This window comes from Syngnathus leptorhynchus, chromosome 5 (genome assembly GCF_054491065.1).
Source record: "Syngnathus leptorhynchus isolate UIUO chromosome 5, UIUO_Slep, whole genome shotgun sequence".
Lineage (NCBI taxonomy): Eukaryota > Metazoa > Chordata > Actinopteri > Syngnathiformes > Syngnathidae > Syngnathus > Syngnathus leptorhynchus.
Window position 1 is genome coordinate 18,303,644 of NC_141199.1, and position 25,562 is coordinate 18,329,205.

The following is a 25,562-nucleotide window of genomic DNA, read 5'->3' on the forward strand; positions in this document are numbered from 1 at the left end:
TCACGTGACCCTGCTGTCGGGCGCGCCGAAAATGACGTCATGCATCCTTCAAACTAGCCTTCGGAGGACGCAGCCCGTGAATTTAGACACAGAGAAGGAGCGTGAACATAGTCGTAGACGATGGCCACGCTTCAACATAAAAGCATTTCCTTGAGACCGCTCACCGGGTTGAAAGCAACTTTGTTTGGAGTGCAAGATTCATCAAGAGATTGGATAGGCGCCCTCTTCTTTTTGCTTTGTTATATTTCGTCGCATAGATAGCGAATTTGCCATTTTGGCAGGATTCGTTTTATTTTGAAGGGCGTTGCCCGGATCTGAAGGTATTAAGCTTCCCATTTCCCCGCGCACGGTCGGCGGTCTCGGTGATCTGCCTTCCATCGTCCTTGCTTGCATCCTTCAATTCCTTCGATTCTCGGCTGTGATTCTGACCCGAGGTTCTGGAACGGAGACGCCGGACGAAGGGACGGACGGACGGATGGCTGCTCTGGACCGCTGTCGTCTTCCTTTGGGAAGAATGTGAAGATGCTGATGACGTCAGAGACCACAGGGCAGCAGGTGCGAGGATTATTTCTCCCTGATAGTGACATCTTAACGAGCTAAACAGTCGACCCGAGTTTCCCACCCTCGCGCGCTTGATTCAAATCTGCGAACAAAACAAACAAACAAACAAACAAACAAACAAACTCAAATAACATAAAGGCGCCATTTGAGTGGATACAACAAGCTCCAATCGTGTGTAGGCGTGACCCTCGCCCGGTCTCTGTCTCGCGACTGCTACTCACTGTGAGCCAGCGAGAGTATTGACAGACACTAAAACCCAAAAGGTCTGGGAACTGGGCATTTGTTGCGAGTGACGCTTGATTCCTCAATGGGCGGATGTTGACAATGTTCAAGCAAAAGGCACCATCAATCACCTCACCGCTTGTTTCACATGTCTGTCAGCGCAATTTAGCCGCTCGTCTCCTTGTCAAAGTCTTGACAGGAAGTCATGGCAGGCGCGGTGGCGAGAAGCCGCCCGTGAGCCTTTGCGATGGCGGACAAGACGGCGCCGCGCTGCCAGCTGAGGCTGGAGTGGATCCACGGCTACCGCGGCCACCAGTGCCGCAACAACCTCTTCTACACGGCCGGCAAGGAGCTGGTCTACTTTGTGGCCGGGGTGGGCGTGGTCTACAACTCCCGAGAGCACACCCAGAAGTTCTACCTGGGACACGACGACGACATCATCAGGTCAGCCGTCAAAGTCGTGCTCGTCGATGCGTGCCGATTGTTTGGCGACGGACGACGTGGACGCAAAGGGCCGTAAAGGACAAAGATGTGTGTTGTTCACGGCGGGCAGCCTGGCGCTGCATCCCGACAAAGTGCAGGTGGCGACGGGTCAGGTGGGCAAGGAGCCGTACGTGTGCGTGTGGGACACCTACGCCATGCAGACCGTCTCCATCCTGCGTGACGCGCACACCCACGGAGTGGCCTGTTTGGCTTTCGACGCCGACGGACAGGTGAGGCCTCAAACGTGCCCCTCACACACACACACAGTCTTGACGTGCCGTGTCACCGCAGCGCCTGGCCTCGGTGGGTCTGGACGCCAAGAACACGGTGTGCGTGTGGGACTGGAGAAGAGGACGCGTCCTCGCCTCGGCGAGCGGACACTCGGACAGAGTATGAGTCTGTCCACCCGTCCGTCTGGACGACCGCCCGGCCTCCGTTCACGCCTCTGTTGACCTGCGTTCGACTTCCCGCAGATCTTCGACGTGGCCTGGGACCCGCAGCTTTTGACGCGTCTGGTCAGCTGTGGTGTCAAACACATCAAGGTGAACCCAAGCCAAAGCAGCAATTTGACTCCATTCCGATTCGGGACGTATTAGGTGTTTGCGGAACCTTAACGACAACGTCCGCTCTTCAGTTCTGGACTCTGTGCGGCAACGCCCTGACCCCCAAACGCGGGATCTTTGGCAAGACGGGCGACCTGCAGACCATTTTGTGCGTGGCCACCGCCAAGGAACAGACCACCTACTCGGGAGCGCTCAACGGAGACGTGTACGTGTGGAGGGGAGCGGCACTGGTCCGGACCGTGCAGGCGGCGCACGCGGTACGTAGGAAGAGGGCGAGCGGCTGGGCCAGCGGCTGGGCCAGCGGCTGGGCCAGCGGCTGGGCCAGCGGCTGGGCGGGCGGGCGGGCCGTTTAAGTGACTGGGCTGACCACGCCTTCCAGGCAGGAATCTTCAGCATGCACGCCAGCGAGGAAGGTTTTGCAACGGGCGGACGGGACGGTTGCGTGCGCCTTTGGGACGTCGACTTCAAGCCCATCACCAAAATCGACTTGCGGGAAGCCGAGCAGGGCTACAAAGGTGGGAGGCGGCGGCGCCGGCGGCACTGCTGCGTGGCGCCGGCACTGCTGCGTCACGGTGCTGTCTGCATTTTCAGGTCTGTCCATTCGCAGCGTGTGCTGGAAGGCCGAGCGCATTCTGGCCGGTACGCAGGACAGCGAGATCTTTGAGGTCATGGTCCGTGACAGGGACAAACCGCTGCTGCTGATGCAGGGCCACAGCGAGGGTGAGCTGTGGGGGCTGGACCTCCACCCCAAGCAACCCCTCGCCGTCACCGGCAGCGACGACCGATCCGTGAGGTGAGCAAGCGCGCTTTTGCGCTCGGCCTACCTGGCTGCCCGCCGTGGCGAGAAGAGAAGCCCCTGGCTGGGTGGCTGGGTGGCTGGGTGGCTGGGTGGCTGGCTGGCTGGCTGGCTGGCTGGCCGGCCGGCTGGCCGGCCGGCTGGCCGGCTGGCTGGCTGGCTGGCCGGCTGGCGGGCCGGCGGGCTGGCGGGCCGGCGGGCGGCCATCTCGTTTTTCTACTCACTAAGGTTCCTCCTCTATTCTCTGCGAACGACCGTGCACCCGAAAGCCCAAAGCCCTCGATGGCACTGGAATGTTTCCTGACTCGCTCCTTTTCTCCTTGTCGGGTGACAACGACGATGTGGCTCTCGAGCGTATTTCTTTCCTTTTCTTGTACCTCTATTGACTCAAATGGCTGAAGACTTTCTAATTGCGCACAGGCTCTGGAGCCTTCCCGACCACACGCTGCTGGCCCGCTGCAACATGGAGGAGTCGGTGCGCAGCGTGTCTTTCAACAACGACGGCTCCCAGCTGGCTCTCGGCATGAAGGACGGCTCCTTCACCGTCTTGCGAGTCAGGTGAGCCAGCCGGCCTCGTGCGCCGCCAGCGCCAGCAGCAGGTGTGGATGACCGGAACTCGGGTGCTCAGGGACATGACGGAGGTGGTGCACATTAAGGACCGCAAGGAGGTGATCCACGAGCTCAAGTTCTCTCCGGACGGCTCCTTCTTAGCGGCCGGCTCCAACGACGGCGTGGTGGACATCTACGCCGTGGCGCAGCGCTTTAAAAAAGTGGGCGAGTGCGCCCGCTCCACCTCGTTCATCACGCACCTGGACTGGTCGGTCGATTCGCGCTTCCTGCAAACCAACGACGGCGCCGGGGAGCGCCTCTTTTACCGGATGCCGGGTAAAGCTCGGACGCAACTCGGACGGTGTTAACCGATTGGCTTTTTTTCCACCGATTGGCTTTTTTCTGAACACGGACCTTTGACCTGGTCTACAGCAGGAAAGCCGGTGTCTGAGGAGGAAGCCAAGGGGGTCCATTGGATGACCTGGACCGGCGTGCTGGGCCCAGAAGTCAACGGCATCTGGCCCAAATACTCCAACGTGACCAGCATCAACTCGGTGGACGCCAACTACAGCGGCGCCGTGCTGGCTGCCGGCGACGACTTGGGCCTGGTCAAACTCTTCCGCTTCCCGTGCCACAAGAAAGGTCCGAGGAGCACGCCCGCCTGCCCGCCCGCCCGCCCGCCCGCCTCTGAGCCCTTCCGTCCCTTCCGCAGGCGCCAAATTCAAAAAGTATGTGGGCCACTCGGCCCACGTCACCAACGTGCGCTGGTCCAGTGACTTGCAGTGGGTGCTCAGCACCGGGGGGGCCGACCACGCCGTCTTCCAGTGGCGCTTCCTGCCCGAGGGCATCATGAACGGCGTCCTGGAGCCCCTCCTCCAAGGTGAGCTCACCCAAACGCAAGCCACACGTCCGGCCATCCGGACACACGCTCCTGTATTTTCCGTGCCTCCTCAGAAGGTTACGCCGACTCCAACAGCGGCGACTCGGACTCAGACGTGTCCGACGTGCCCGAGATCGACTCTGACGTGGAGCAGGAATCTCAGCGCAGCTACGAACGGCAGGTGACCAAGCGAGCGCGCGAGCAAGCCAGGGCCGAGCCCAACCCTAACCCAACCCTGCGCGTGGGCAGGTTTATAAGGATGATCTGCCCCAGCTGCGCGGGAAGCTGATTGGTTCGCTGAAGAGGCAGAAAGCTCCGGAGGAGGCGCTTTGTCTGCAGTTTGTCCACGGGTGAAATTGCACTTTTCACACTTTTGCTGGCCGGCCGACTTGCCAGAACCGCCGCCAAGCCCTACACGGCTCAAAGTCCAAATCTTGCAAGACCGCCCGCCTTCACGTGGTGGCCAATGAGCAAATATTTGGGCGAGGTGGCCGGCTGGCTGGCTGGCCGGCTGGCTGGCTGGCTGGCTGGCTGGCTGGGCGGCCCGCTCGCCCCTCATCTATTCAAAGTCTGACGCCCCACCGCCCCGATGCAGGTACCGGGGCTTCGACTGCCGTAACAACCTGTTCTACAGTCAAACGGGCGAGGTGCTGTACCACGTGGCTGCCGTGGCCGTGGTCTACAACCGGCTGCAGCACACTCAGCGCTTCTACCGGGGCCACGACGACGACATCCTCAGCCTGGCAGTGCACCCCGTCAAAGACGTTGCCGCCAGCGCGCAGGTATGCCGCCCGGCCCAGCCCGGCCCAGAAACCCTAACTAACCGCCCCCCCCCCCCAGGTGGGCCGAGACCCGGCCGTGCACGTGTGGGATGTGGCCACTCTGAAATGTCTGTCGCTGCTCCGAGGTCACCACAGCGCTGGCGTGTGCGCGCTGGACTTTAGCGGTAAGTAAGTGGCGCCTTTCCTCCGTCGCTCCCTCCCTCCCTCCCTTTCCTCCCTCTTGATCTCAAGGCTTTGCGCTCGCAGCCGACGGCAAGGCTTTGGTTTCCGTCGGGATGGACCATTTCCACTCGGTGGTCATCTGGGACTGGAAGAAGGGCGAGCGACTGGCCAAAAGCAGGTGGACGCCCGAGCCCGAGTCAGCCCAGCTGCCCTTTTGCCCTTGACTCGCTCTGCTTTTCTCCCAGAGGTCACAAGGACAAAGTGTTTGTGGTAAAGAGCAACCCCTTCCGGGTGGACAAGCTGGTCACGCTGGGGACCAAGCACATCAAGTTCTGGCAACACTCAGGCAGGCACTCCAGCGGGGTGAAAGGGCGCTGAAAGGAAACGTGGACGCCGAGCAGCAAACAAAGGTGGAGGGTGGACGCCGCGTTGACCTTTTTTTGCCGCTTTGTTTTCTTCCCCGCCGACCAGGCGGCGGTCTGACGTTCAAGCGCGGAATCTTCGGCAACCTCGGCAAGCAGGAGACCATGATGGCGGCGTGTTACGGCCGCTCCGAGGACTCGCTGTACTCGGGGGCCACCAACGGCGACGTTTACGTTTGGCGGGAAACCACGCTGCTCAAGACGGTCAAGGCCCACGACGGGCCCGTCTTCGCCATGTGTTCCCTGGATAAGGTCTGGACCGGGCGCAGCATTTCGACCCTACGGGCTTTGGTACGTGTGGCCTGATTGCGGTGCTTCCGGGCTGGCCGGCCGGGCCTGGCCAGGGTTTCGTGACAGGCGGCAAGGACGGTGTGGTGGAACTGTGGGACGACGCCTTTGAAAGATGTCTGAAGACCTACGCCATCAAGAGGGCGCTTCTGTCCCCCTCGTCCAAAGGTGGCAAAGGTGGTCGGCGAGCGGCGCCGAGCGGCGCACCCTAACGAGCCTTTCCTCTCCTCTCCAGGACTGCTGCTAGAAGACAACCCGTCCATCCGAGCCATTGCGCTGGGTCACGGCCACATTCTCGTAGGCACCAAGAATGGAGAAATTCTGGAGATTGACAAGAGCGGGCCCATGACCCTGCTGGTCCAGGTCAGTCAGCGTTTGAGACTGGAACCCCTGGAGACATCCTGGCCTGGGCGTCACCGTCTCTTGGTCGCCTTCAGGGTCACATGGAGGGCGAGGTGTGGGGTTTGGCCGCCCATCCGCTGCTACCCGTCTGCGCCACTGTCAGCGATGACAAAACTCTGAGGATGTGGGAACTGTCGGCCAATCACCGAATGGTGGCTGTGCGCAAGCTGAAGAAAGGTCGGCCCGAGTCCCGCATTTGCCGCTCCGCTCCGCTCCAGTCTGGTAGCTCTCTCTCTCATTCGGTGTTTGTACGTCACAAAGGCGGGCGCTGCTGCGCCTTCTCTCCCGACGGCAAAGCTCTGGCGGTGGGCCTGAACGACGGTAGCTTCCTTGTGGTCAATGCCGACACGCTGGAAGACATGGTGAGCTTCCACCACCGCAGGGAGCTCATCTCCGACATCCGCTTCTCCCCAGGTAGTTGAAGGCCAGCGCGGTGATCATGTCGTTTGGCTCACGCGGTTTGGCTCACGCGGTTTGGCTCACGCGGTTTGGCTCACGCGGTTTGGCTCCCGCGGTTTGGCTCACGCGGTTTGGCTCACGCGGTTTGGCTCACGTTGTCGCAGGCGCCGGCAAGTACCTGGCCGTGGCTTCCCACGATTCCTTTGTAGACATCTACAATGTGCTGACCAGCAAGAGAGTGGGCATCTGCAAAGGAGCCGCGAGCGTCGTCACTCACCTGGACTGGGACTCCAGAGGTCAGGCTCAAGCCGCCCGCGCCTTTGCCGCCTGTGCCGCAAGCGCTTCAGCTGTGGACCACTGGCTGCAGGAAAACTTGTGCGGGTCAACACGGGAACCAAAGAGCAGCTCTTCTTTGAGGCTCCTCGAGGACGCCAGCAGAGCATCGAGGCGGCCGAGGTGGGTTCTTTGCTATTCGCAAAAGCGCCGGCCTCGTGACGCGCCGACGTTCTGCTTTTTCTCCACGTTTGTCCCCTTCCGCCGGCGTGCCTTTGCAGCTGGCCAAGCTGGAGTGGGCCAGCTGGACTTCGGTTCTGGGTCCCAGCTGCGAGGGCATCTGGCCCGCGTTCGGCTTCGTCAATGCGGCGGCGCTCAGCAAAGACGGGAAAGTGCTGGCCAGCGGGGACGACTTTGGCTTCCTGAAGCTCTTCGGCTTCCCGTGCGGGGTGAGGCGCCAGCCGCCTGCCCGCTGGCGCCGTTCCTTTGACCTGGGTGCCTCTTCCCCACTCCCAGGGTCAGTTCTCCAAGTTCAAGAAGTACGCGGGCCACAGCATCAACGTGACCAACGTCCGCTGGTCCAACGACGACGCGCTGCTGCTGTCGGTGGGCGGGGCTGACACGGCGCTCATGATTTGGAGCAGGGAGCCTCCGGGTCGCAAGGAGAACCAAGCGGCCGACAGCGAAGAGTCCGACGAGGACGCCGAGGAAGACGGAGGTAAAAGCCACATTCGCCTCACTCTTTGGAAAGGGACGATGGGGTGTCCGCTCTCTTCCGACCTTGCCGCCGTGCCGTGCCGTGCCGTGCCGTGCGCTGTGGTGTGCTCAGGCTACGACAGCGACGTGGCTCGCGAGAGGGCCGTGGACTACGTGACCAAGGTCTACTCGGCCGGCATCAGGAAAATGACGGGTACCAAGCCTCACTTGCAGCACAAGGAACCTGCCGTGGAAGAGAGGTAGCCGCCGGCGCCGCGCGCGCTTCTCACGGCTCGCTCAAAGGCACTTGTGGAGCCCGTACCGGTGTTTGCAGAGCTCCGGTGAGTCGGGCCACTCCGCTGCCCGACAAGCTGATGAGGAACCAGGTGTGCAAGAAAAGGAAGGCGGTGGAGGTGAGTCCAGACTCAGCGTGGACCGTTTGACCGCTCTGACTGCTTGGTCCGGTTGCTTCCCTAGGACCTCCGGCTGGATCACGTCTTTGGCTACCGAGGTTCGGACTGCCGTAACAACCTGCACTACCTCAACGACGGCGCTGACATCATCTTCCACACGGCGGCCGCGGCCGTGGTGCAGAACCTGTCCTCGGGTTTGTTGTCCAGAGATTGGCTTTTGGCTAAAGTGTCCTTCCATATTGTGAAAATGGCAGATTGGGCCATCTTTTGACATTGTTTTTGCTTTCCCCACAGGGACGCAGAGTTTCTATCTGGAGCACACTGACGACATCCTGTGCCTGACCGTCAACCAGCACCCCAAATACCAAAACGTCATCGCCACCGGGCAGATCGGTGAGTCAGTCGCTCGGTGGGCTGGTTGGGAAAACCGCCGCATGAACTCGGCTGCTTTTGCTCCATATGCCACTTTATGCCGCTTTTTCTTTTATTGTTGTTGTTGTTGTTTTTTTTTTTTACATCCATGTTGTCTCCACCCCTCCATCAGGTGACATTGCAGAGTTCCCAGGTAAGTCCCGCCCACCTCACCGTCCATTTTTCGGCCGCACTTGTTGTTTGTGTCCAAGGCGATGCGCCGACTCAGTGTTGAAGATCAGCTCTAGAAGGGTATACGCGGGTCCACCGAGAGTCGCACGCTGGGCCGCGGCCGCTTCCTTCCTTCCTTCCTTCCTCCCTTCCTCCCTTCCTTCCTCCCGCCATGGCGTTTAACGTGACGGCGTCCTTACCGCTGCGCTGTCCGGCCGTAGGTTTGGCTCCATCCATCCACGTGTGGGACGCCGTGACCAAGCAGACCTTGTCCATCCTGCGCTGCTCCCACGCCAAAGGTGTGGGCTACGTCAACTTCAGCGCAACGGGGAAGCTGCTGCTGTCCGTGGGGGTGGAGCCTGAACATGTCATCAGCGTGTGGAGGTGGCAGGAAGGTGGGTGAGCTGGGCGCTGGGCGCTGGGCCACCCTTGGTGCCACGTGCCTTTTGACGGCAGGCGCCAGGGTGACCAGCAAAGGGGGCCACCCGGAGCGCATCTTTGCCGTGGAGTTCCGGCCGGACTCGGACAGCCAGTTTGTGTCGGTGGGCATCAAGCACATCAAGTTCTGGACTCTGGCGGGCGGCTCGCTTTTGTACAAGAAAGGGGTGCTGGGCGGCGTGGAGGACGGACGCATGCAGACCATGTTGGCGGTGGCCTTTGGAGCCGTGAGTTCCCGTCGGCCTTGGGGCTCTGCGCTGGCTGGCGAGGGCTCGCGTGTTGAGGCAGCTCTGCCGCCTCGTTTGCCTCTGCCCCGCACGCTAGAACAACCTGACCTTCACCGGCGCCATCAACGGCGACGTGTACGTGTGGAGGGAGCACTTCCTGGTGCGGGTGGTGGCCAAGGCGCACAGCGGGCCCGTCTTCAGCATGTACACCACGCTGAGGGACGGACTCATTGTCACGGGTGGAAAAGAACGTCCGTGAGTACGCCGCCCGCGCCACCCGCTTTTTTGGCTTCCCAAAGAAGCGGCCGGCGCTGCCAAAAGCAAATTTGTTCGCTTTTGGCAGGACCAAGGAGGGCGGCGCCGTCAAACTTTGGGACCAGGAGATGAAGCGATGCCGAGCCTTTCAGCTGGAGACTGGTCAAGCTGTGGAGAACGTCCGCTCCGTCTGCAGAGGCAAGGTAGGGAGGCCGCAAGAGGCCAAAGATGGTGTTCGGCGGCGTGTGATTTGCTCACGTCAAACGATGCGACCGACGGAAGCGCCGCTCTGCGGCCTAAATGACGGACGGCTTCTGATTTGTCTCAAAACAATCCCGGCCGGTCCAGGGGAAGATCCTGGTGGGGACCAAAGACGGCGAGATCATCGAAGTAGGCGAGAAGAACGCCGCCTCCAACACCATGATCAACGGACACACTCGAGGCGGCATCTGGGGACTGGACGCACACCCTTTCAAGGACGTCTTCATCTCGGCCGGCGACGACGGAACCGTCCGCATTTGGGACCTGGCCGATAAGGTGCGTGTGCCCGGCGCTCCCTTTCTCCTCGCTTGACCAAGGCCTCGGTGGTCTCCTAGAAACTCCTGAACAAGGTGACCCTGGGCCATCCGGCCAAGTGCACCTCGTACAGCCCCAACGGAGAGATGCTGGCCATCGGCATGGACAACGGAGAGTTCGTCATCCTGCTGGTTAACTCGCTCACCGTCTGGGGCAAGAAGCGAGACCGCAGCGCCGCCGTCCAGGACGTCGGGTACGCCACGCCGACCGACCGACCGACCGGCTGCGCTTGCTCCAGCCTCGCAAACATACTTGAAAAATAGGAGCAAAGTCAAAAGTCAGCACAAAAGCTTCACACCGACCGTCCACTGCTGATCGGCCCGTTTCAAAACAAACAAACAAACAAACAAAGATCTCTGAAAATTCTTTTGGTGGGGTTTGAAAAAAAAAAAAACAAGTGAACTCAATGAACTGTAGTGAACGTAAAGTCCGATGCCGTCGACGACGTCATTGTTGGTCGGGCAAATAACGACGCGGTGGGCGAGCGGCCGGCGATTTGGCCGAAAAACATCTGCCCATCGGACGCGGCCAACAGCATTTGTGTCGAGTCTGTCAAGAATGTTGACGCAGGCTTCCACAGTGTTTGTGCTTGTTTTTGAACAAATGAGTGACTGGCTATTGTTTAAAATATTTGTATCATCACGCTAGCTTTAGCCCAGACAACCGTTTCCTTGCGGTGGGGTGCGCCGAGAGCGCCGTGGACTTCTACGACCTGGCCCTGGGCTCCTCGCTCAACCGTGTGGGCTACTGCAAGGACATCCCGGGCGGCGTCATCCAGATGGACTTCTCGGCCGACGGCCGGCGCATCCAGGTGGGGGAACTGGCTCCTCTGAAGGCCTTCTCTCGGGCTGACCGCTCCCGCTGGCTCGCAGGTGTCCACCAGTACCTACGCCCGGCAGGTGCACGAGGTTCCTTCGGGCAAGATGGTCGCCGACGCCTCCCTGACCGAGAGGATCACTTGGGCCACTTGGTCCAGGTGAGGGAGGACACCCCCGAGCCTAACCTTAACTCCACCCCCCGCCCCGTCGGCTGAAAGCAGCGTCTGGCTGTTTGTACGCAGCATCCTGGGCGACGAGGTTCTGGGCGTTTGGCCTCGCAACGCCGACAAGGCCGACGTCAACTGCGCGTGCGTGTCCCGCGCCGGCGTCAACTTGGTGACTGGCGACGACTTTGGCCTGATCAAGCTCTTCGACTTCCCCTGCTCTGAGAAATTCGTACGTGGGCGAGCGCCGTGGGCCGGCGCCGTGGGCCGGCCGCGCCGGCTAACCGGTGTCTCCGTTTGCAGGCCAAGCACAAGCGCTACTCGGGCCACTCGGCTCACGTGACCAACGTTCGTTTCTCCTGCGACGACAAGTTTGTCATCAGCGCCGGTGGCAGCGACTGCAGGTGACACTATGTTTTTGAAAGTGGTGCCCCGTTTGGACGCAATGCAGGCGGTCGGTCTGCCTTCTGTCTCTGAGCCTCCCACTTTCGCTGGCCTTGAAAGTTTTACCCTTGGGTCTCTAAATGAGAAGCTTTTTGCTTTGGTGCTTGAATTGAAAATGAAAAGTAGGTGGGAGGATAGGCTCCTTGTTTGTTTCTTTGGGCTTCTACCTTGTCACCATTCAAGACATGCAATGTGACATGACTCTCTTTCTCCTTCCAGTTTGTTTGTGTGGAAATGTCAATAGTCGACAGCATCCCGAGGCCACGAGCGTCGGGGACGTGCCTTTCCACCCGGGCGACGGCTCGGCTTCCGCACCAGTTGACACCGGTTGGCCTTTTCTACACTTGACGCAAACGCTTTTGTCACATGGGAACAAGACGCTAGAAGATCACATTGAGGTGAACGTGAGCCGACCCTATTTTGGACCTTGTGGTGTTTGTGTGCTTGTACGCTTTGTTTCAGTAGAAAGTAAAAGCAAACCCCAAAAACAGGGCGCTATGCACGTTAGCCCACGTGGCTGTGCGCTAACTCCCATTCTTTAGTTTTTTGCTGTGGTCGGCTGGCTTGAGGAAAGTTAGCGAGGCACGCTAACATCACAAACAGCACACTCGCCGGCCGGCCGGCCGGTGCTAACGGCGGGGACTCGACAACGTTGTATCTTACCGCGAGTGTGGTGTGCGGTCGGCATATTGCGTATTCAGTCTTGCTGTTTGTGTGCATTCGGGTCTAACTTGAAGTTAGCCGCCTTTTCTTTGGCCAAACAAACACGACTTACCATCAATCCCGCGGCTGCTTAGCATTGGCGGAAGGAGAAATGCGCTAAGCTTGAGCTTGGCCCACGCAGCTCAATCAGATGCGCTCAGTTCTCTTTCCATTTGTGAGATTTGATGGCGGTCAGTGTTTCATGTCGACAAAGTTTACAAAGTGAGTACGGGAAAAACAAAACAACAACAAAAACCCGGAATGAATGGCACTTTTTCAATAAAGGAACTCATAACAGATACCTTTTTCAATTGTAGTTTTGAAAGGAAAGAATGTGAAGAATGAACACATTTCTGAGCTACATTTTTTAAAACGTGTAACTAACTTGGGAAGCTGTCAAATGACAGTTGCAAATAGTCGCCTCGCGGGGGCGCTGCAGGACAACAGGAAGGTCAATGATGGCCTTTGCGATCACAAAGCCACAAACCAAACAAAGGAGGCACGATGCATGTGTTCACGCTATTGCGCATATAAAAATCCGTTCCCTTGTTGTCTGGCCCAGAAATATTGAAATTGCCACAGATTTGCGTATGAGGCGTGCACTGCTTCTCTATGGAAGCCCATTACGGCCATGACAAAAAAAGCAACAATGAAAAGATGAACTTTTTTTTTTATTATTATTTTCTATCCGACTGGTTCGCACGGCGCTTGCCTACGGACGAGCTTGCACGTGAACATAGATAGTCGCCCCCAAACAAACAAACAAACAAACAAACAAAAATCCACCGACGGGTTGGCGGAGGGATCTACTATCTAACGCTCGCGGCTGGCCTCACTACGGGGGGACTCCGCCCGCCGCCGCGTCGGTTAGTCCCTCGAGTCGACCTACTCCTCGGGCTGCTTGCGACGGTGGCGGACATTTTGTGTCTCTCGGGATCAAATCGGCCCCTTCCTATACTGGCGGCGTCCCCTTCCCATGCTGGTAGCGTCCCGTAGCGCCCAAGGAGCACGTCGGTCCCGTCAGGCGAAGCTTTTTGGAGCCTCTTTGGCGACGGCGGCGGCCGCCGAGCACAGCAGCGACAAGATGCCGGGCATGATGGACAAAGGCTCCGAGTATTTGGGCAAGGCTCGCTCCAACGGCACCAAGAGTCCTTCCAACGCGTCCAACGGACACTTGACGGACGAAAGCGGCAGTGACGACGAGCACGGTGGGCCGCCCGACATACACGGCAAGCTAGCCAGCTGGCTAGCTTGGACGCTCGCTCCAGTGCAGTCACACTTGCAAGGCTTTTGCTTTTCCTGTCCGCAGATGTTGGCATGCGGGTCGGAGCCGATTACCAGGCCAACATTCCTGATTACGAGGCCGGTGAGTCTGCCTGCTGTTTGAATATTCCCTTCTCGTTTGGTGACTGTGGACGTGGTAGCCGTAAGCTGGCAGGCAGGAAAGAAGCTAGGAAGCTCCTGTTCACGCTTGGCCTTTTGAAACGGAACGCCAAAGTGCAAGAGACGCCTCGAAGCCGTCCGTCCCCAGGGCTTGCGGGGGTGCGTGCGGAATGTTGCCGGATGGGGACCGACCGCCGAGGCCGGCAGCCCTTGTGCGTGTACACGTGTACTTGTGTGCGTGCGTGCTTGTTTGTGTGCGTGCTGCGGTGTGACATTTTAGAAACGGCGTCCTGGGCACAGATGAAAACACCGGGGATGCAGGGCAGGAGAGGGCAGAGCAGGGCAGGGCAGGGCAGGGCAGGCTTTCCAAGCAGTAGAGTGCGGCCCCCCCTATCTATCCCGTTTTGCGATAGGTTGACCGCTGGTCAAAGTTGTCAAGCAGACAACGCGAGCGGCATGGGCAGCTATTGTGTGGTATTTGGTGGAGCGGGTCCAGACGATTGGACCCTTGTCGAAATAGCCATGGAGCTGCGGTTGAAGTGGATTGACGATGAAACGCTCCGTTCAGGCTCCAGCAAATACTCTGAGCGGGACAGCGGCGGTATGTTGGTGTGGTCGCCTTATCATGACATCGAAGACGCCAAACGTGAGTGATCGCATCGAGCCCGTCCGTCCTCACGTTGGCATAGTAACCCTTCCTTCCTTCCTTCCTTCCTTCCTTCCTTCCTTCCTTCCTTCCTTCCTTCCGCCGCAGTGGACGAGTACATCGCACTGGCCAAAGACAAGCACGGCTACAATGTGGAGCAGGTAAGCGCGCGCCTTTCCAAGCACTGGCTTTTCAGAAGGCACCGCAAGTGTGTGTGCATGTGCGTGTGTGAGCCTGTGCCTATGTGTGCGTGCGCCCGGCCAGGCACTGGGGATGCTCTTCTGGCACAAACACAACATCGACAAGTCTTTGGCCGACCTCCCCAACTTTACGCCTTTTCCCGACGAGTGGACGGTGGAGGACAAGGTTCTCTTTGAGCAAGCGTTCAGTTTTCACGGCAAGAGTTTTCACCGCATCCAACAGATGGTAAGCGGCGAGCGTCCGGTAAAGCCCGGCCGGCACGACGGCGCCGCCTCCCGTCTGGCTCTTGTCCATTGGACGCTTTGACCTTAGCTTCCAGATAAATCCATCTCCAGCCTGGTCAAGTACTACTACTCATGGAAGAAAACCCGTTCCAGAACCAGTCTAATGGACCGCCAAGCCAGGAAGCTGGCCAGTAGGAGCAACCAAGGCGACAGGTAACGGCGGCCCGGGCTTTGCTGCTCACGAAATCCCGTCGGCGCCACTCACCTGGGGAAGTAAACGCTGGCGGGGCGCCACCGTGGGCGGATGAAAACCCTTCCACAAGTAACGAGGGGCCGATTCCTAATTGCCGTTGTCGCCGCAGCGACGAGGAGATGGAGGAGGCCAACGCCGCCGAGCCCAACGACAGCGATTACGACCCCAACAAGGAAGCCAAGAAAGAGGTACGTTCGTCGGCCGGCGCGCGCCAGCCAGTAAGCCCGGCGGGCCCTCCCTCCGCACGCTCTCGATCCACTTTGGTGGCAGAACCCGGCGGAGCCCACCGCGCCGGCGGCGCCCACCGCCAAGTCGGTCCCGGGCCGGCGGGAGCACCACACACTGCAGCACCGCCACCATCAGCGCTCGCGGTGCCGCCCCCCCAAAGGCATGTACCTGAGCCAGGACGACGTGGTGGCTGTCTCCTGCGGCGCTGCCGCCGCCAATGCGCTCCTGCGCCAGCTGGACATGGAGCTGGTGTCCCTCAAGAGGCAGGTAGGAGGCGCCCGCTCAACGGGAGCCGCTTTGCGCCAGCGGCCGTTGCTCTTCGGCAAATGGCTGCCTTGCCGTTTCAGGTTCAAAACGCCAAACAGATGAACAGCGGACTCAAGCATGTCTTGGAACGTGGAATCGAGGCCTTCCGCCTGCCCGAGGTTGGTCGAGAGTGGCGTCGGCGCGAGCCTTAGCCACCCTTTCTGACAATGCGTGCGGACCGTGCTTTCAGAGCGCTCAGAAGGTGAACGCTCGCTGGACCACCGACGAGCAGCTGCTGGCCGTTCAAGGTGACGCCTCTCCTTTGTTTTTGGCCTGTCCGACTTTGGCAAATTGGCTTTAGAATAGCTTTGAATGGTGGCTGCCTTTGCGGCGGCTACTCTGTCCTCCTCCCGTCACGGGCCGCTCGACTCTCTCGACCGTGTCGTCGCTCGTGTCGTTCAGGAGTCCGGAAGTACGGCAAAGACTTTCAGGCCATCGCCGACGTCATCGGCAACAAAACGCTGGGGCAGGTGAAGAACTTTTTCGTCAACTACCGGCGGCGTTTCAATCTGGAGGAGGTCCTTCAGGAGTGGGAGGCGGAGCAAGGAGACGGCGCCTCCGGGGAGGAGCCGAAGAACACGTCCGCCACACCCTCCGGGAAGAGCACCGACGAGGAGGACGAGGAGGTGAATAGGATTGGCTGGCCGATTTGCGCTCGCTCGCTCGGTCTCCCTGCTGCTGCAACGCACCTGATTCAAATGATGCTTGCTTATGATGGGACAGGCGTGTTGCGACAGGGAGACAGAGCGGACGTGCAGACCGCCGGTGCTCCGAAACAGCAATTGCCCAGCCCTGCCTGGGTTTTCTTTTTTTTTTTTCCACATTTCCAAATCCTCTCCTCACTCATTTTCCAGTCTTTTCTTGAATTTTTGAAAGCGAGCAAAACAAGACGTTTGCAAACAAACTAAAGCAACAGTAGCCAGGCTTAAAGCCCCATCTGCCTTTTTGTTCCAAGGCCGCCGCATCGGGGACGTCTCCGGCGTTGGCTTCGTCTCAGACGGGCGTGACGCCGAGCCCCGCCTCCTCGCTCCAGCACCAGCCGCCGCCCCTGCTGCGGCCCTCGCTGCCGGCCACGCCGTCCCTGCATCGCCAGCCGCCGCCCCTGCAGCAGCAGCCCCACCCGAGCTCGCAGCAGAGCCGGCCCGCCTTGCAGCAGCCGCCGCCCCTCATCCGGCCCACCAACGCCCCGCCCCCTCGTCTCAACCCCCGCCCGTCCGGCCCCGCCGCCCCACCGCAGCCTTCGGCCGACGCGGGCTCCTCCTCGTCGTGTCTCCAGTAACGCGTGCCGAGGAGAGGGCGTCCGCCCGCCCAAACAGCACGTTGGCAACGGAACACTCTGGCGGGACCAAACACCTCGGTGGCACTCGACTCAGCCAAGACGCTTGAATGGCGGCACAGTGAGCTGTCAAACTACCTTCGCAGTGACTGCTATACAAGTGAGCGTGCGTGCGCATATTATATATATATATATATATATATATATATATGTATATGTATATATATATGTATATGTATAATCTATGTATAATTTATGTATATACATGAAACTGTGTGTATATTTATATATCCACCTGCCTATAGATGTTTGGTGGGTATAATGTTTTGTATGGAACATCCATCCATCCATCCATCTTGTGTTCTCACGGGCATGCTGGAGACTGTCCCAGCTGTCAGGTTGCCCGAGACCAATAAGCATCCACGCCTTCAGGCAACTTAGAACGCTCAATCGTTTTTGGGATGCGGGAGGACCCGGAGAAAAGCCACCTCCACGTTCTTGTGGCAGCAATTGTTTTGGACAAGCAGTCGCTCGACAGCGCCGGCCGGTGCTTTGAGTAAGATTGCTTCGGCATGTTTGAATTGGAGCTTTTGTAGCGTTTGCGTATGGTTTGTCCAGCCCGTCGACGGACGCCTGCCAAAGAAGGACACAAAGTTCACATTAAAACATGTCACGGGCACGTTGGGCTCCAAAACTCCTTTGCCTCGTGTTATTCCATCTGAGAGAAAGCGAGCCCGGGTTTTTGTGTGAGCAAAAGAATTGGAACACGCGACGTTCGAACCGGAAACGACGGCGCACAAAAAGCCGAGAGATCGGCGCCAATGTTTTCGCTGCGGCGGCCACAATTGGAGGAAGCGGCCTCGGCGTCCGTGTGACCGCAGGCATAGCGAGCACTGAGGAATGAAGCGTCGACCATCGATTGTCCGTGAACTGATCAGATGAGGAGCAAATGTCACGCCGCTCCCTCTAGCGAGCACAAGTCAACAGACCCGGGAAGTCGCGTCGAAAGGATTTTCGACGGCCCAGAGTGGAAAGGGCGCGCGTGGCAAATGGCTTTGCTCGCTTCTCCTTTGACCTCTTCCGGTTGGCCGCATGTTCCCAGGGTGCCGCCGAGCGGGAGGAAATGCGAAGCGCAAGCGTGGACCGGGCAGGCCATGTATTTTTTTCCAGGTTCATATTTGAAGGCATTTTCTGGTGTTTGGGGCTTCCACGAGCAATCAATTGCTTGCCACACCTGAGGCAAACGATCCTTTTGTCAACTTGATCTGACCATTTGCTAGGCGCATTGCCCAATGGGAATACTTTTGTGCAACTTGCTTTATGTTGCTAGATGTGAGTGATTTGAGAGAGAGGAGAGGGTTGGCTTCAAAGCGTGTCTGAAAAAGACAAGTATTGGACTGTCCAGCTCTGGTCATGAGGAAGGAGACATCTTGCCTAATTGTCTTGTTGCCTGCCTGCCAGCTGCTGATCAAGTGAGGAATGTTCTCCCTCCCTCCCACACGCAAAGCCCGTCCCTCCTTCTCCTGCCTCAAAAAGCCCAGCAAGGGGAAAGGCCTCTGCAGTCCAGCCAGCGGTCGCCATGAGGTTCGAGGAAATCCTGGACGACGTCGGTGGCTTCTCCACCTTCCAGCTTTTAGTTCTGAGCATCCTCTGCCTCCCCCGGGCCATCCTGCCGCTCCACTTCCTGCTGCACAACTTTGTGTCGGCAACGCCCGCCCACCGCTGCGCCCCCGGGCCGTGGCCCCCGGACCGGAGCCCGGCGGACGCCCGCAGCTCGTGCGCCGTTGACAACGGCTCGACGAGCGGAAACCTGACCAGGCGGCACAACCGCACCGGCCTTTGCCCTCACGGCTACATCTACGACCGCTCCGAGTTCGCTTCTACCACCGCCACCGAGGTGAGTGCCGCTTTGATCCCGCCCCATCCGTGTAAGGACACGTCCCCCCGAAACGCACAAGACTGGGAAGACTGTTTATTGCTTGTTTGATTCTTTTTTTTTTTTCCCCCTCTGCAAGCGTAGACCAGGTCTGGATCAGGACTTGATCGAGTCTTGACCAGGTCCGGATCAGGACTTAATCAAGTTTTAATGTGGCTACAGTTAAGTGCGGGCCGGGCGGGCGGCCATGCGGGCGGGCGGCCATGCGGGCGGGTGTTCGGGCTCTCCCTCAGGTCTGGATGGAGTCGGGAACGGGTGGCGAGCGCATCCGGATCAAGTCTCTCGTTTTGTCTGTGTGCCTACAGTGGGACCTGGTGTGCGAGGACCGAAGACTGAACCAGGCGCTTGCCACCTATTTCTTCTTGGGTGTCACTTTTGGCGCCATCCTGTTTGGTTATCTGTCCGACAAGTGAGTTCGCAGGAGTGAACCGACGAGCCGTCAGTCTTTTCCCTCGTCAAGCTCGACTCCTGTAACACGAGCGTGGAAATGAGGAAGCGGGCGGGAAATTTGACGGACGCACGCCTTTTTTCCACGCTCTGTCAAGTCCGTCTTCCCGGAATGCGGGTGCTGGGGGAGGGACGGTGCCGGCCGGGTGAGCGCTCTTTGTGCTGTGGCCAGGTCCCGGCAGTCTGGAGAAAGTCTGACGTAGCGCCGCTTCTTCGTTTGTTATCGGGGTACTCGAACCCGATTATCGGGATAAATCCATCGCACCTGGCCCGGCCCCGTCGTCCTCGGAGGCAACATGCCCTTTAGCATCCGCTAGGTCTTTGGGACGGGACAAAACCGGGGTGGGCCTTTGTGGAGATTAAAGGTTCCTCTCGGCGGCGGCGGCGGTGTGCGCAGGTTCGGCCGAAAGTCGATGCTGGTAGCGGCGTTGTCGGGCACCACCCTGCTGGGCGCCACGTCGGCCTTCGCCAGCTCTTACGCCATGTTCGCCGTGTCGCGTGCGCTGAGCGGCGTGACTCTGAGCGGCGTGTCCATCATCGGCACGGTTCTAGGTGAGCGATGCCCGCATTGACCGAAAGGGCCGGAGCGTAAAGCGCCGGCCTGACTTCTCAACACCACCACAGGCGTGGAGTGGACGGACGTAAAGCATCGCACCTTGACGGGCACGCTCATCAGTCTGTCGTGGAGCGCGGGCAATATGCTGCTGGCGCCGCTGGCCTACGCCATCCGAGACTGGCGCCACTTGATGCTGGCGGTGACGGCACCGTGCCTTCTGGCTTTGCTCGGCTGCTGGTAGGTCAGGATGGGCGGCTGTTAACCCCCGCCCGTCCTAACCGTTCCTGTCCAGGTGGCTACCCGAGTCGGCCCGTTGGCTGCTGGTAGGTCAGAATGGGCGGCTGTTAACCCCCGCCCACCCTAACCATTCCTGTCCAGGTGGCTGCCCGAGTCGGGCCGTTGGCTGCTCGCCAACGGCAGGACCGCAGAGGCGCGCGACTGCCTGCTGCGCTGCGCCAAGATGAACCGGAGGGATGGCGCCAGACTCCAGCCCGAAGTAGATACCGCCACGCACGCACGCACGCACTTCCCACGCACGCTTCCCGCGCAGGTCTCGGATGAGCGAAAATGTGGTCGCAGATCTTGGAGAAGGCGGCGGTGTCCGACGCGGCCGATGAGACTCATTCCTACCTGGACCTGCTCAAGACGCCCCGGCTGAGGAAGATCACGCTGGTCTCAGGATTCTCCTGGTTTTCCGTGGCCCTCCTGTACTACGGCATCAGCTTCAGGATCTCGGGCTTAGGCGTCAACGTCTACCTCACGCAGTTCATCTACGGTGCCATTGAAGTGCCCGCTAAAGTTCTGGCCTACTTTGTTCTGGACCAAACGGGGCGACGCAACGGTCAGGCGGGTTTTCTGATGGCCACGGGTGCGCTCATAGCCATCAACGCGGCCGTCCCGCTGGGTGAGCGACCGCGCCCGCCAAAATGAGCCCGGGCGGGCCTGGGCCGCCTTTCATTTTGTCTTTGTGGTTCCAGACTTGGCCGTGCTTCGGACCTGCGTGGCCGTGGTGGCCAAGGGCTTCTCCGAGGCGGCCTTCACCACCGCCTTCCTCTACTCGGCCGAGCTTTTCCCCACCGTCCTTCGGTAACGCGGTCACCGGGGTCGGCCGGCTCGGCGCTACGTCGAGGCGCTCGCGACAAATAGGAGGGGAAAAGAACGCTTTCCGTCGCGTTCTCACTAGCACGGCTTTAGCTTGGGTGTTTGCCGCTCCTTTGGCCACGTTAGCGAGCTAAAGTGAGCCGGTTTCATTGGACAGGCAGTGCGGCATGGGTTACACGTCGTGTCTGGGTCGTATCGGGAGCTCGGTGGCCCCGATGATCGCGTTGCTGGAGGACGCCTGGCTCTTCCTGCCGCCGCTCGTCTTCTCCGCTACGGGGATACTCGGCGGCGGGCTCGTCTTCCTGCTGCCAGAGACGCTGGATGTGCGCCTGCCCGAGAACATTCTGGACATTGAGGAGGGAAGGTAGGCGGCCGAAAGCCAGAGGCGCCCCCGCCCTCCCCGTGTCATTGACGCGAGTCCTTTTCTCGGTCTTCAGGCACAGGAAGTCGGAGCCCGACGAGCTCTCCGGCGGTCTGGAGATGAGCGCCCGCGGCGCGCCCCTGGCCGATGAGCGCATTGCGAGAGCAACGCAAGCGGCCAATAATGGGCCGTTTTAATGGGCTCATCGGCCCCAAAAGCGAGACGAATCCAATTCCAATCCAGCGCCATCCTTCCCCTGTGCACTCAAGCATGTCCCATTTCAACACGTTGGAAATAAAAGAACATTTTCAAGTTGGTCAACAAAGTGCCATGCTCTGAGCGCTAGCGTTAACTCATTTGAATGGTGGCGGGCGGCATCCACTTTGGGCTCACATTTTGGGCAAAAGCACGTCTTCCTTCCCTTGCAAGCTATCTGTCATCCCTTTGCGTCTCTCAAAAGTACCAAGGATAGGCGTCGCTCGCTCGCTCGCTCGCTCGCTCGGTATCGTAGCGCGCGCCATAGTCCGGCCCTCGTACCGGTATGGGCAAGCCAACGTCCCTCTGGATACGCAAATTGGCGGGCGCTTCCCGTCGGCATCTCCGAGCTGAGGTCGGCCAAGGTCGCGTGAGTCTCTAGCGTTAGCCGCTATTCCGAACCTGGGAAACTCGTCAGCTCGTCCGTTGCCTTCTTTGGTGCCGGCGGGTCGGCCAGCCAGCCACGCACTGATAAGCCCGTCGCTCGGCAGCCGTCTTTAGAACTTTTATCTCCCCACTTAGGAGCGCTCATCACGCCCACCCCACCCCGGCGCTAACGCAGAGGTTCTCGCCGGCACTCCTCCTTTGGTCTGCTCCAGCCTGGCCTAAACGCAGGAGATAGTTTGGATTGGAGTTTCTGGAAGTGACAAATGTGGGCGGGAGTTCTCCGCCTGAACGGTCCTCCTCACCAGCGTTTCTGGCCCGCTTCAGTCCCCGTCGACGTCTCGCCGGCTTCGCATCTTCTCTTCGATCTTAGTGAGCCCGCTTTTGCTCCTGCCGAAAATTCTGAAGGTAAGCCAATCAATAGAGAAAACACACGGCACCGAGAAGAAAAGGGCAAGGGGCTGGCCCTTGCTGGGACGACGGCTGAGTCGACACCGTCGGCTGACATGGTTGCGGGCGACGGAGGGACCATTCTGCCGGCCCCACCGCCAAATTTGACCAACGTTTGATTCGCCTAGCGATTGTTGTGCAATAACGAGCCGTTTTTGCAATGCGTCTTTGCGTCCGGCAGGTGAGCAGAGCGGCTGCTAAAATGCAGGGCGGATCCGGAGCCTCGCTCGTTTTGCTGACCCTGCTCTCGGCCCACGTCGGGCCGGCGGAGAGTTCGGCCGCCCGCAACCGCAGTAAATGCGGCGGCGGCGGCACCACTTGCAAGGACGGCGTTATCTTGTCGCCGTGGCGACCGGAAGACCCCGGCCCAGCGGAGCGCGTGGCCAGGGCCGCCATTTATTTCACGGCCTTAGCGTACATGTTCCTTGGCGTGGCCATCATCGCCGACCGCTTCATGGCGTCCATCGAGGTCATCACGTCCCAAGAGCGACAGGTCGTGGTCAAAAAAGCCAACGGGGAAAGGTCGACGGCCACGGTGCGCGTGTGGAACGAGACGGTGTCCAACCTGACCCTCATGGCGCTGGGCTCGTCGGCTCCGGAAATCCTACTCTCGGTGGTGGAGATCTGCGGTCACAACTTTGACGCCGGCGAACTGGGGCCCAACACCATCGTGGGAAGCGCCGCCTTCAACATGTTTGTCATCATCGGCCTGTGCGTCTACGTCATCCCCGACGGGCAGACGCGCCGGGTCAAGCACCTGCGAGTCTTTTTCGTCACGGCCGCCTGGAGCGTCTTCGCCTACACGTGGCTCTACCTCATCCTGGCCTACTTCTCTCCGGGCGTGGTGGAGATTTGGGAGGGGCTCGTCACGCTGCTCTTCTTTCCCATTTGCGTCAGCTTTGCCTACGTGGCCGACCGCCGCCTCCTCTTCTACAAGTACGTGTACAAGCGCTACCGAGCCGGGCGGCGCCGGGGGATGATCGTCGAGACCGAGGGGCAGCCCGACAAAATCCAAACGCCGCGTTTGGAAGCCAGACGTCTGGCCCGGGAGGCTGAGCGGGAGCTGTCCACGAAGACGACGGATGGGCACGGCGGCAGCGAGGCGACGGACGGGCACGACTCCTCGCCCCGCAACGTCGATGACGACGACCGCGCGGGGGTCTTTGCCTTTGAGGAGCCCACCGTGACAGTGAGCGAAAGCGTCGGCGCCATGGAGGTCAGGGTGGTCCGGACCTCCGGGGCTCGCGGGGCGGTGGCCGTGCCGTACAGAACCGTCGAGGGCACCGCCAAAGGGGGCGGCCGAGACTTTGAGGACACTCACGGCGTGCTGGAGTTTGACGACGAGCAGATCTGGTGAGGGAGGGAGGCAGGGAGCAGCCGCTTGCTAGCCTACGCGTCACCCGCCAACTTCCGTCATTCTGCTCCATGTATGCCTTTCAGTCAAACGCTTCGCATCAACATCATCGACGACGAAGAGTACGAAAAGAACAAAATGTTTTGGGTGGAGATGGGCGACCCGCGACTGCTGGAGATGAGCGGCGACAGCAAAGGTGCGCCACCGGCTGCGGCCTAAATGCCATCTTAACCTCATCCAAGTGCTGGGCTTAAGGTCCTGGTCCTCGGTGGCCCAAAAATGGACTCCAAGGACCGGGACTGAAGACCCTGTCGTTTGCCTTTGTATTTCCATCTCGTTTGGTTTCCTCAGCGGTTCTGCTTCAAGAAGTTGCTTTGTTTGGCCCTTTTTTTCATTCATTGCCTTTTGTCTTTAGGTGGATTCTTGCTCACAGGTGGGTCACCTTAGAAGGGCATCACAAGCAGACACTATCGGTGGCACCCGGCTGCTCCTCCCTCTGGTGCCGGGCTCCACGTGTCTTTTGTCTTGTCATGCCATCCGTGTTCTTGCCTTCTTCTCACGGCCTTATCGCCATCTGGCAGGCAAAGACCCGGGCTACAGAAAGCTCCGAGAACAACAGAACGCCTCTTCCGTTATCACCATCCCAGGTACAGTTTGTCCCTCCCTCCGTTCATCCGCCCGCCCGTCCGTCCGGCGGCCTCTCAGCGCGAGCGTGTGTCTCTCAGATGAAGCCGAGGACTTGGGGACAGAAGAGGAAGAGGAGCGACGTAACGGACGGGCGGGTCGGCCCACGTTAGGCGAACACGTCAAATTGGAAGTCGTCATTGAGGAATCGTACGAGTTTAAGGTGTCGCACGCATGAAAGCCTTTGGCCTGAAACGCGCAAACGAGTCGGCCGACAATTGTTCAATGGCTGCTGTTATGTGTGTGTGTCAGAGCGCGGTGGACAAGGTCCTGAAGAAGACCAGACTGGCCGTGCTAGTGCGAACGACGCCGTGGAGAGAGCAATTTGTGGAGGCCACCACAATCGGCGGAGGTGAACGAGTCCACCCTGCTAGCCAAAAAAAAAAAAGCCATCAGTAGCCAGCCAGCCAGCCAGCCAGCCAGCCAGCCAGCCAGCCAGCCAGCCAGCCAGCCAGCCAGCCAGCCAGCCAGCCAGCCAGCCAGCCAGCCAGCCAGCCAGCCAGCCAGCGCGTCAGCTAAACAATCCATCCCGTCCTGGACTCACAACTTTTTGTCCAATCTCCCATTGTGTAGGCGAGGACGGCGAGGAGCCGCCCTCTGCCCTGGACTACGTGACACATTTCCTGAGCGTCTTCTGGAAGCTGCTGTTTGCGCTGGTCCCACCCACCGACTACTGGAACGGCTGGGCGTGCTTCGTGGTCTCCATCGCCGTCATCGGTATCCTGACGGCCTTCATCGGGGACCTGGCGTCGCACTTTGGCTGCACGGTGGGTCTGAAGGACTCGGTCACGGCCGTGGTCTTTGTAGCCCTGGGCACGTCGGTGCCAGGTAGGTCGTGGAGCGCCCCACATGCCCACACGCCCGCCTCTGGCATTCTTTACACCATCTCCCTCCCACCTGGCCCAGATACCTTCGCCAGCAAGGTGGCGGCCAGTCAAGACCAGTACGCCGACGCCTCTATCGGCAACGTGACGGGGAGCAACGCCGTCAACGTGTTCCTGGGCATCGGCGTGGCCTGGTCCATCGCCGCCGTCTACCACCGCACCCAAAACCAGGTGTTCAGGGTGGACCCGGGAACCCTGGCCTTCTCCGTCACCCTTTTCACCATCTTTGCCTTCGTCTGCATCGCCGTCCTCATCTATCGGCGCCGACCCGAGATCGGCGGAGAACTCGGCGGACCGCCGCTCGCAAAGACGGCCACCGCCGGCCTCTTCTTCAGCTTGTGGTTGATGTACATTGTCTTGTCGTCGCTCGAGGCCTACTGCCACATCCCGGGCTTCTGACCACGGGGAAACGCGCAAGGATGGCATCGGTCGTCGTGTGGAATGTCATTTCATTTTATTTTTTTCCACTCGACTCCATGACGAAACGCTAGTGCTCGTTCAAAGGTCATTGCAACTGACTGGAGGTGTTTTAGATT

The 25,562-nt window shown here is 59.6% G+C and overlaps 4 protein-coding genes across 5 annotated transcripts; all 4 read left to right on the forward strand.

The window, feature by feature from the left end:
* Positions 1-328: 328 nt before the first annotated feature.
* On the forward strand, positions 329-12,396 carry eml6 (EMAP like 6). 2 transcript variants are annotated; one of them, XM_085911070.1, is made up of 43 exons: positions 329-555; positions 974-1,227; positions 1,337-1,496; positions 1,558-1,656; positions 1,740-1,808; positions 1,901-2,086; positions 2,209-2,344; positions 2,421-2,622; positions 3,046-3,183; positions 3,254-3,510; positions 3,607-3,816; positions 3,887-4,054; positions 4,129-4,235; positions 4,304-4,404; positions 4,650-4,836; positions 4,895-5,000; positions 5,083-5,176; positions 5,244-5,344; positions 5,470-5,672; positions 5,765-5,876; positions 5,944-6,071; positions 6,146-6,287; positions 6,372-6,524; positions 6,674-6,805; positions 6,877-6,965; positions 7,064-7,231; positions 7,299-7,500; positions 7,612-7,738; positions 7,813-7,891; positions 7,956-8,085; positions 8,186-8,284; positions 8,436-8,456; positions 8,695-8,868; positions 8,930-9,138; positions 9,236-9,393; positions 9,482-9,596; positions 9,742-9,930; positions 9,990-10,162; positions 10,618-10,780; positions 10,842-10,945; positions 11,030-11,183; positions 11,255-11,355; positions 11,615-12,396. In XM_085911070.1, the coding sequence occupies exons 2-43, from the start codon at positions 1,031-1,033 to the stop codon at positions 11,637-11,639; spliced, it is 5,868 nt and encodes a 1,955-aa protein (XP_085767196.1). In that variant the 5' UTR covers positions 329-555; positions 974-1,030; the 3' UTR covers positions 11,640-12,396. The 2 variants fall into 2 exon arrangements, with proteins under 2 accessions (XP_085767196.1, XP_085767197.1); XM_085911071.1 differs by lacking the exons at positions 329-555; positions 974-1,227; positions 1,337-1,496; positions 1,558-1,656; positions 1,740-1,808 and having other exon boundaries at positions 1,986-2,086; positions 2,213-2,344.
* A 122-nt stretch (positions 12,397-12,518) lies between these two features.
* On the forward strand, positions 12,519-17,308 carry rcor3 (REST corepressor 3). The gene is made up of 12 exons (XM_085911090.1): positions 12,519-13,305; positions 13,407-13,463; positions 14,049-14,126; positions 14,235-14,287; positions 14,391-14,552; positions 14,640-14,764; positions 14,914-14,992; positions 15,075-15,299; positions 15,380-15,457; positions 15,529-15,586; positions 15,741-15,964; positions 16,294-17,308. The coding sequence occupies exons 1-12, from the start codon at positions 13,074-13,076 to the stop codon at positions 16,615-16,617; spliced, it is 1,695 nt and encodes a 564-aa protein (XP_085767216.1). The 5' UTR covers positions 12,519-13,073; the 3' UTR covers positions 16,618-17,308.
* On the forward strand, positions 16,628-21,300 carry slc22a7a (solute carrier family 22 member 7a). Its single transcript, XM_085911091.1, has 10 exons — positions 16,628-16,774; positions 18,076-18,511; positions 18,856-18,959; positions 19,395-19,549; positions 19,622-19,790; positions 19,932-20,049; positions 20,133-20,457; positions 20,531-20,639; positions 20,812-21,018; positions 21,092-21,300. Exons 2-10 carry the CDS (start codon positions 18,194-18,196, stop codon positions 21,210-21,212), a joined length of 1,626 nt encoding a protein of 541 aa, XP_085767217.1. The 5' UTR covers positions 16,628-16,774; positions 18,076-18,193; the 3' UTR covers positions 21,213-21,300.
* Positions 21,301-22,306: 1,006 nt separating this feature from the next.
* LOC147057577 (sodium/calcium exchanger 1-like) lies at positions 22,307-25,425 on the forward strand. Its single transcript, XM_085911830.1, has 8 exons — positions 22,307-23,457; positions 23,545-23,654; positions 23,874-23,891; positions 24,040-24,105; positions 24,184-24,305; positions 24,395-24,494; positions 24,716-24,970; positions 25,049-25,425. The coding sequence occupies exons 1-8, from the start codon at positions 22,307-22,309 to the stop codon at positions 25,423-25,425; spliced, it is 2,199 nt and encodes a 732-aa protein (XP_085767956.1).
* The last annotated feature ends 137 nt before the right edge of the window (positions 25,426-25,562 follow it).

Coding starts and splice junctions, on each gene's coding strand:
- eml6 (XM_085911070.1), top strand. CDS start 1,031: ATGGCGGACAAGACGGCGCCGCGCTGCCAGCTGAGGCTGGAGTGGATC. Junction 9,597..9,741: donor GCTCCGTCTGCAGAGGCAAG/GTAGGGAGGCCG, acceptor CGGCCGGTCCAG/GGGAAGATCCTGGTGGGGAC. Junction 11,356..11,614: donor GCCGGTGGCAGCGACTGCAG/GTGACACTATGT, acceptor TTCTCCTTCCAG/TTTGTTTGTGTGGAAATGTC.
- rcor3 (XM_085911090.1), top strand. CDS start 13,074: ATGCTGGTAGCGTCCCGTAGCGCCCAAGGAGCACGTCGGTCCCGTCAG. Junction 15,587..15,740: donor GCAGCTGCTGGCCGTTCAAG/GTGACGCCTCTC, acceptor CGTGTCGTTCAG/GAGTCCGGAAGTACGGCAAA. Junction 15,965..16,293: donor CCGACGAGGAGGACGAGGAG/GTGAATAGGATT, acceptor TTTTGTTCCAAG/GCCGCCGCATCGGGGACGTC.
- slc22a7a (XM_085911091.1), top strand. CDS start 18,194: ATGAGGTTCGAGGAAATCCTGGACGACGTCGGTGGCTTCTCCACCTTC. Junction 19,550..19,621: donor CATCATCGGCACGGTTCTAG/GTGAGCGATGCC, acceptor ACACCACCACAG/GCGTGGAGTGGACGGACGTA. Junction 21,019..21,091: donor CTGGACATTGAGGAGGGAAG/GTAGGCGGCCGA, acceptor CTCGGTCTTCAG/GCACAGGAAGTCGGAGCCCG.
- LOC147057577 (XM_085911830.1), top strand. CDS start 22,307: ATGCAGGGCGGATCCGGAGCCTCGCTCGTTTTGCTGACCCTGCTCTCG. Junction 24,106..24,183: donor TTCCGTTATCACCATCCCAG/GTACAGTTTGTC, acceptor TGTGTCTCTCAG/ATGAAGCCGAGGACTTGGGG. Junction 24,306..24,394: donor AGGAATCGTACGAGTTTAAG/GTGTCGCACGCA, acceptor TGTGTGTGTCAG/AGCGCGGTGGACAAGGTCCT.